Source organism: Buceros rhinoceros, unplaced genomic scaffold, assembly GCF_000710305.1.
Source record: "Buceros rhinoceros silvestris isolate BGI_N320 unplaced genomic scaffold, ASM71030v1 scaffold20253, whole genome shotgun sequence".
Classification (NCBI taxonomy): Eukaryota; Metazoa; Chordata; class Aves; order Bucerotiformes; family Bucerotidae; genus Buceros; species Buceros rhinoceros.
In genome coordinates, this window is record NW_010405789.1 from 861 (window position 1) to 9,788 (window position 8,928).

Sequence of the window (8,928 nt, forward strand, 5' to 3'; positions counted from 1 at the left end):
CCTCACTTGTAGAGCAGTCTATTTACTGTCAGGTTGTTCAGCGAGGTCGTCCAGAGTCTCAGTCCTTGTATTGCTGCACGTCTAGAATGCAGACGGTTTGCTGATAGCAAAGGATATTATATTATATTAATGGATTGATTTCTGTCTTGATGCATCTGAAAATTCAAGGTATTGGCACTTTTAGTTTAATAGAGTAAACAAAAATACATTGCCACTTGCAGCTCTTTTTGGTTTTTAGTTGGTAGTCACGTGTTTCTGTAGTTTCTTTAAGAGTGCTTCAGCTCTGTTTCAGCTGGGGCATACGTGACTCTGCCCTCAGAGGAGCTCTCTTCTCTGAAGACTTGCTCCTTGGCTGCCCTCAGGCAGCTGCAGCTGGCTTCCTTCTTTTCCTGCTAAATCTAGGGGGTTTTTCCAGCTAAATCGAGTTTTAGGCTCACAGTTTTGGAAACAGTCTTTTCAAGTCTGCAGTCATACCTGTTTGGTTGTTTACTTTTATTTTACAATTAGTCAGATGATGGAGATGTTCATGTATAGATCTCTCCGGGATGCCGCCTCTGAGAGGAGGAGGGTTGGTAGAGTGTGTTGACCTGGCGTGCTTTAGTTAATTTTTCTGGAAGGCTTATCAAAGGCTTGGGGTCATGAGGCTGTAATGACAATTTTCTAGAAGTTGGAGAGTGAGGAGCAACCCTGCATGTGACTGGCTGTTCATGCGGCGTGTGAGAAGGTGGCGGTAGGACAGGTGCCTGTACTGGGGGTGCTGGGTCAGCGTGGGGCTTGGGGGTGTTCTCTGGAACGTGGACACGCCGCCTCCTGATCTCAGTGTTCTTCCAGAGCACTGTTACTTCTGTAACAGTCATTCCTCTGGTCAGCCATTCCTCTGGTCAGCTGTCTTCAAATAGTTTGCAGAATCTGTAAAAATGGTCTGTGCGAGATGTAATTAGGCTTGACTTTTGCACACCCGTGTTCTGTGAAATCCTTTCAGCGTGTGCAGCACTGCTCTGGTTCGGAAGTGGTACAGACACAAGGGTTGCTTTGGGCCTCCTGCAGATGAGTTGGTGTTTCCTAACTCTTCCATGAAAAATTCTCCTGTGCTTTAGAATGGGAATGGTATAAAAATCACATCATTAATACGCAGTGCAAAAGGGTGCTGTTTGCTGCCTGCCACTGTGCTCCCTGGGAGGGGGGAAAGGCGTTCAGAGCTGCTCTCCTGTTTCACACCAGAGGAAAAGCTGTGAACCCCCTGGCTAAACAGTGAGGTTTAAAAGGGAGATTTGATGCTTTTAAAAGTGTAACCAATCCTTATTTCATTAAAGGCTCTTTATTTCAGTGAGATAAGCATCTTCCAAAAGCGTTGGTTTTTTTCCCGTCTTCGTCAGGGCGTCTCCCCAGATTGCCCAGTGTGTTAACGTCACTGGAGGTAATAAATACACGAGGCGCCCCAGCCTGCCCTCTGCATCCGTCCCCTGCTTTTCTTTGTCCTGCCTGAAAAGCAACCTGTTACCTGGGGACTTGGCTTCCCTCCCGCCCCCGCGGTGTGTGTGCTGTCTGAGTGGACCCAGTGCTGAGAGGTGCGTGTGGTTTGGTCCCTCCTGGAAGGGAGCACCAGGGCTGGGGGCATCTGTAGAAAACCAGGTTCTCCGTCAGCATATCATAGCAAAGCGTACCCGGAGAAGTAAATACTCAAATATGATACGTTTATTAGCCTATTAGTTTTTACCCGTAATTACTCAATCCTGATGCAGCAGCTGTGGTTCCCAAGTCAGTATAAGCACTTATGGCAGCAGAGGACCTTGAAATGGGAGGGGGAGCCTGGGGGGTCACAACAGAAAGCAGGAAAGCAACTTTGCCTACTGATACCTAGGTTTTGGCCCTAGTGGAAGTGAAAAATAAAATAAATAAAATTTAAAACCCACTAATTCTTGAAAAGCTAAGCCAAGTACATGATTTTTCTATGATTAATGTTATTTTTGCAACATTACGTGGTATTATAACGTAATTAGTTTAGGCAACAAAGTACAAACTGGAATGCTATAGTACTGTGTGAAGAATATATTCCTGCTATTCTAAAATCGTTTCTGAAGTGATTTGTTTTTTTCTGCTTCCCTATAGATTAAAGCAAAAAATTATGACAAAGTGGAAAAGGTGAGTCCTATCACTACACGTAATGTATCTCTGTAGTAAGAGTAAGTACCAGATTGAACAGCAGATCGAAAAGCTGCCATCGAACGTGCTGTTCCAAAACACAGATCAGGAATATCACTAAACTCGATTTGCTGTCGCTGCTGAGCTGTGAAGCGTGCAGAGGAATTTCGCTGCTTGTTTCTCTCCAGTTCCCTTGCGTAGCACGGAGATGCTTTAGTCAAAAGGATGAGTCGTTGAACTGATCCTTCCTCACAAATCTCAGTCATAATTACAAAGGTGGTTTTAATTCATACTGTGTAGCTTTAAATTCCTGATTTCTGTATCTGGAATCCTGATCACGTCTTCTTGATGTGTTAAACAGTTATTTCAGCGATGCCTTATGAAGGTTTTACACATTGATTTGTGGAAATGTTACCTTTCCTATGTACGAGAAACCAAGGGGAAGCTACCTAGTTACAAGTAAGTTCACAGAGCTGCTCTGAATTACTCCAGTTTATGGTGAATCTCTTGATTTTTGACTAGGGGGTGGGGGGAGCCTGGGTGGCACACCTGCCTGGGGATCTTCTGGCAGTGTGGGGGGGGATAATATATAATCTGCATTTAGAAAACATTTTCTTTAAAGTTTCTCTAATTGAGCTTGCTGGGGAGATTGCTTCCGTAGTCCAGAGCCGTATGACAGGCTGGGACGAGAGCAGGGGAGTGGCTGGCGTGTCCGTGCCAGGTTGCTGCAGCTGAGATTGGTGCTTGAGCCAATCTGAAACACTCTTCTTCCTCAGCTGGGACCTTTGGCTGTCCTCCCCCTTATGCCCTGGTTAGAGTCTCCACAAAACTCAGCACGGATTCCAGCTGACGTGCTGGGTTTGACTAGCAGTAGAAATAGTTCAGTAATTAGAGGAAGTTTCGGAATGCATAAAAAGGGACAAAACCCCCCCATCCATTTTGGAGTGTATTAGTCTTCATCCCTTTTTAGTTACTACAAGACTGTTTTGAAACAATTGAAAAAGTATCACACACCCCCCAGCTTAACTTTCCTTTAGTTTTCCCGTTAATATGGTCAAGGAGAGGTAGTGAGGCACTGAAAGATGTTTGACTAAAGGAAACTGGGAGAAGAGTGGGAGGGAGAAGTACCCGTTTTCACTGAAACTTGACCAAGGGAATAATCAGTGAACATTTTAAATTTGGACAAAGATAGTTTGCATTTGAGGGGACAAGAAATCATGTGAAAGATGGTGGGCAATTTCCGCACGGGGAGGTGCTCCTGATTGCCCCAGCGTTTTGTTCCTGGGGAATTACAGGGAGGTTTGGGGACTTCTGAGGGGACAAAAAGGAACCGCAGGTACCTTTGTCATCTGAGAAGGTGTAGAGAGCAGTTGTTTTCTGCCTTCCCACCTTGATCTGGTGTACTTGGATGTCCACTTCCGGGCGAGGGTGGGGGGCAGGCTCAGGAACTGTTAGCGTGCTGGATTGCACCAATAGATTTACATAAATTTCTTCTTAAATAAAACAAAAAATTAAATGCAGGATTTAAAGAATTAAATTTAAAGAATTTAATGCCAGCGTTTACTCTCAGCTGTTGAATGATACTTTCATACCTCAATGTTTGGTTAGAATTTGCTGCCCAAAACAATACTCTTAAATAAAGAATTTTTAAAATATTCAACACTTGCTCTATGGTCTTTGTGGTTTGTTTTTTTCCTCAGAGAAAAAATGGCTCAGGCATATGATTTTGCTCTGGATAAGATTGGCATGGAAATCATGTCATACCAGGTATGTTTTTTTATCAAAACACGTTTTATTTCTAACTTTATAACAAGTGCAGCTAAACATTGGTTTCATTATATGTCATATTTTTTTCTCACGTAGATCTGGGTGGATTACATCAATTTTTTGAAAGGCGTGTAAGTACCTTAAAAGCATTTTTTTAAGCTCACTTAATGTAATGTTGATGTTCATACCAGTTATGATCTGTAACAGCTGACGCTACTCTCTCTCCCCACTCTTTAGAGAAGCGGTAGGATCTTATGCAGAAAACCAGAGGATAACAGCTGTCCGTAGGGTTTACCAGCGTGGTTGTGTGAATCCAATGATAAACATAGAACAGCTCTGGAGAGATTATAACAAATACGAAGAGGTAATCGAGAACATGAAGTTTGTTTATGGCATAAGAAAGCAATAATAACCGTATAATCAAGTATGATGCCCAGACTGTATCCACTAAATAATTATGTATAAATAATACACCATAAACACGTATGGCATGTGCAAAGACCCGTGTACCAAGACCTGTGGCAAAACGCTTACAGGTACCTCAGTCAGTTTTTTAACTGATTTGAAAGATTTTCTGTAGGATACCTTTACCTGATCCGTTTCCCAGCTGGCCCAGTGGAGTTGCTAGGGAATGGGAAATCCCTGCCATCAGTGCTGGAACGTCTACTTAATGGAGGCTAGAGCAGGTCGGCTGGCAAGGAGGGCGTGCTTCCCCGAGGAGGCACTCCCCGCCTTCCAGGCGGAGTTGAGTGGGGCAGAATGGCATTCAGCGGTGGTAGTTTGGATGTCCTTCACAGCATTAAGTTTTATGGTCTCAGGCACATATAAAATGCTCCTCGCCATCCTTCACCTGAAGCTGTTACAGCATCAATTCGGGTGAGGCTGCTACCACACTGTCTTCAGTGGGCGTAACCTCAGCTCGCTGGCCTTGCAGGCTGATTTGTAGCCGCACCTTGCAGTGGATTTGTCAGCACATTTGGTAGCAGCTTGTTAACTTACCCACCCCCGTCAGCAGAGGTGAGGATGGATGTCAAGGGTGGATGCCCTTGGGCTCAGCACCTTCGAACAGGGATGCTCATACCACACTCTCCCTTGTTCTGCCCATCACACTGGGTTACAGGTGCTGCCATGCTGTGGGTCAGCTGTTCCCTGAGCTGGAAGGAAGGGACAGTTTCTTTCTTTGTGGCTCATTCTGCAAGTTGTAGGCTTGGTGACCTCTGATGTTGATAGGGCCACTGTGCATAGCCCTGGGAGTACCTCCAGGGATCCGCAGCCACGACCGTGTAGTCTAGCAGCTCATCACCCCGGGTGCTCTGGGATACCACAGATAGCCTGCTGGCCATCAGGGAAGACACCCAGCCTCATGCCTCCTCCTGCATAAGAAAATCCCCAGTACAACCTCCCTGTAAACCTCCTCTTCCCCTCCCACACAGCAAATGAAGGCTGTCACTGCTGGTTCCTGCTACTTTCATTAACACATAGGGAGACTGTCAAAACGATAGCTGAAACCTGTCCTACGTTCCTTCTGTACCTTCATCTCGCTGAGGCAGCTCCGTCTGACAGCTGTAACGCAATCCAGTTCCTCGGGCTGTGCAGAGCTGCTGGGAGCTGAGGGCCAGTGCTCTGCTCGGACACGGGTGTCTGTATGTCCTGTTCTGGCTAGGCTGGCCCCGAGGGAGAGGGCTGCTGCTCACAGGCATCCTCACAGGCACAGGGAAGGACGTACTCCTCCTCAGAAGGGCTCTTTGAGGGAGAGGTAGTTCCCCAGACTAGTAGCCCAGCAATACAGAGATCGCGTGCAGGTCTCAGTACAAAAGGTTACTGGCCATTTGCTGCAATTAAAATACTCTCGAGTTTCCCTTCAGTTCAGTCAGGAGCCACCAGGTAGCAATATCAGCCTGTCAGTCACCAGGATCTTTAACTGAACAAATGGTCAGAAGTGGTAGCACCCCTAGTGGGACATAGAAGTGACAACCTGTGGCTCACGGAGCCGCATGGCTGTGCCTCAGGAGGCTGGGAGTGCATCCAGGGAGAACACTGCTGTGTCCTCAGCCCTGCCCTGGGTTACCTGGGGCGCTGCTGGTTTGGAACGCTAACTGGCCCAGGTGGATGTCCCAGGCAGCACTCTGTGCGAGTCCAGACAGTGCCTTTGCTTCTGTAGAGAGGTGGTGCCCAGCTCAGGTGCCTGTTTAGGACAGGACTGAAAAGCTGTGCTCACCTTCCTCAACGTCCTGGCAAGCCACGCCAGCAAAATCCACCTGGACACAGGCATGAACAGAAACGGGTGCTTCCTTACCCTGCCATAAGAGCAGCACTTGGAGATTTTCTTTGTGCCTGCGTCCCTGGGACCAGGCCTGCGTTGCTGATGCTGGGCTGAGGGTGCCCGGGGGCCCGGCTGCCCAGCTCCCCTCAGCAGTGCGGCAGCACCCGCTGCGCATGTGCGGTCCTGGAGGGGTGTCACTCTGCAGCGACAGGTCTCGAGTCTCAGCTGACAACGGTAGGACGTGTCAGGGAGTGTGCTGAATATAACCTCTTGTTAAAGCCGTCAGCTGCGCCAGGAACAGAGGAGAAGGCAGAGCTTTGAGCTTGAAGGTCTGTCTCTGTTACCGCTTGTCCAAGGAAACTGAATTGCTCGTAGACTTTCTCAGGCCTCACCTGGTGGAGGACAGGCAGGCAGGGAGCTGTGACTGACCAGGCACCCACCGTGGTTTAAAAGGAGAAATGAAAATCGCAAATGCAACCTTTCCACTTTCTTTCCCAGCAAGTTCGTGTAAAGTTCATTGTATTTTGAAAGCTGTGATTAAAAATATACTGAGATGTTTGAGGTCAGTCAATTTTTAGTGGCGAGTTTATTCTCTGCTAAGTAAGTTCTTGCCCATAGGTTTATTAGAAGAACTGTAGGAGCTGCCGTACTTTTAAAATCACTTTGTCGTTCTTGGTCACCTTTGCATCCCCTTTCAAACTCTTCTGTATGACATGAGATTCGGTATTTTCAAAGTGAAATTGCACATTCCAAATTCCTTTTTTCACCCTTCGGCAGGGCATCAATATTCACTTGGCCAAGAAGATGATTGAAGACAGGAGTAGAGATTATATGAATGCACGACGTGTAGCAAAGGTACAACCTTCTGTTGACTCTTTTTGTTCTTTTTAATTCTACAAGCTAGTATTAAAATTGGTGGTTCTTTTCAAATAAAAGGTGGGTTGGTATGCTAAAATACCTGTATTGGGTTTATAAAGCATAACCTAAAATCTGCTGTTTAAAACATCGCTTCTGTTTTAGGAATATGAGACAGTGATGAAAGGTCTGGACCGCAATGCTCCCTCCGTCCCCCCTCAGAATACCCCGCAAGAGGCTCAGCAGGTAGACATGTGGAAGAAATACATCCAGTGGGAAAAGAGCAATCCTCTGCGCACAGAAGATCAAACTCTCATAACAAAAAGAGGTAATTCGGTATCGCACCGGGACCCGAAGAGTTGTATTTCTCAGCTCGATTAATGACCCCCAGCAGAAGTAATGATGTGATTTAGTGTTCAGGAGTCACGCTGGAGCAGAAGCTGATCAAGTTTCTTGAATTGTATGGGTGGTTTTTTTTAAACTCCTTTTTAGTTTTTGCTCAAGCCAAGCTGAAAGTAATCCGTGGATTTTGGGGGACGGTGCTGTGCCACGCTCATGGGAGGTCAGGAAGCGGTGGAGCACAGCCCGGATTTATGGCTGGTGTTCTTGAATGAGTTCTGCTTCTTCCTCTGTGGAGGAGGCAGGTTTTAGCTGCTGGCTGTGATTCAGCAGGCTCCCGGCTGTAGGAAAAAGCTGCAGTTGGGATCCTGGTGTTCAAAGCCAGTTGGTGTTAGTACTGTCTGAGGGCTTTGCCGGGTTTTGTGTTTCATACTTGCACTGTGCGAGATGGCACCGTTTCTGCGGTAATACCCGAGGGGTATTCCTTGCCTTCTCTCCCCGCAGTTATGTTTGCCTATGAGCAATGCCTTTTGGTGCTGGGACATCACCCAGATATCTGGTATGAAGCTGCACAGTACCTCGAGCAATCCAGTAAGCTGCTGGCTGAAAAGGGGGTAAGCAGATTACCATCAGTTTTCTTTCTTATTTCATTCCTCTGATGTGCTGTACTGTTAATTTGTCCTCAAATGCTGAAGAACTAGGGAGGAGTATGTGAAAAATATTTAGCACCGTAAGTTGTGTAATGCTCAGAATTTTAAAATTGGGCTATTTTAAGAAAAAAAAACTTGCATTTGAGATGAGAGTTATGAAAAACTCTTTCAGTGCTGGCCAGTTTTGGGTCTGGGCAGGGGGGCGGGTCTGGCCTGATTTGGTGATTCGGTGGGTTCTGAGGAGACGATCCTCTCCGTGCTGGAGCACTGCATGGAAGTTCTCTGGTACTTGCACACACAGAAGATACTCCATAGCTTGGCCTTCATTGTCACAGATACTGAACAATTACATTACCATGCTTATTTCATAACAGGACATGAACAATGCTAAACTTTTCAGTGATGAGGCTGCTAATATTTATGAAAGAGCGATCAGCACTTTATTAAAGAAGAATATGCTGCTTTATTTTGCATATGCAGATTATGAAGAGGTGAGCAAAAATAGCGATGTACTGACGTTAAAACCCAAAGACATCTCCCACCGATAATGTAATTTATTTGAAATGTACTGAATACAAAAAATTCTATAGAATCAACTTACTGGTTCTTCTAGCATTAACCTCGCTCAGTGTTTGAGCTGACAAAACGGAGAGGAAAAGCCCATGGCATGAATTACAGGTGTTTTTAAAATCTACTCTCCACTTCAATATTGACTGTATTTTTCCCAATGCCTGTGATGGTGAAAGGCTGACAGATTTACATGTATCAGAGCATCAGCTTCTAAAGTGGGCTCAGAGAGCTCCTTCCTGTCTAATTCTTGGGGGTCTAATGCTTGCGTTTGCGTGGCTGAGGGAAGGTGGGAGGCAGCCTGGAGTGCAGCTCTCCTGAGACGTCTCTTTCCAACTGCACGGC

At 46.2% G+C, this 8,928-nt stretch overlaps 1 protein-coding gene across 1 annotated transcript in view; it reads left to right on the forward strand.

Annotated features, from left to right (window-relative positions):
- Positions 1–2,109: 2,109 nt before the first annotated feature.
- CSTF3 (cleavage stimulation factor, 3' pre-RNA, subunit 3, 77kDa) overlaps positions 2,110–8,928 on the forward strand; it is a gene marked incomplete at its 5' end in the record, with an annotated part of 17,030 nt that continues 10,211 nt past the window's right edge. The window contains 9 exons of the mRNA XM_010133869.1: positions 2,110–2,142; positions 2,504–2,601; positions 3,843–3,909; positions 4,006–4,040; positions 4,147–4,273; positions 6,950–7,027; positions 7,193–7,355; positions 7,871–7,980; positions 8,391–8,507. Coding sequence (XP_010132171.1) covers positions 2,110–2,142; positions 2,504–2,601; positions 3,843–3,909; positions 4,006–4,040; positions 4,147–4,273; positions 6,950–7,027; positions 7,193–7,355; positions 7,871–7,980; positions 8,391–8,507 — 828 coding nt within the window. The remainder of the gene's footprint in view (positions 2,143–2,503; positions 2,602–3,842; positions 3,910–4,005; positions 4,041–4,146; positions 4,274–6,949; positions 7,028–7,192; positions 7,356–7,870; positions 7,981–8,390; positions 8,508–8,928) is intronic.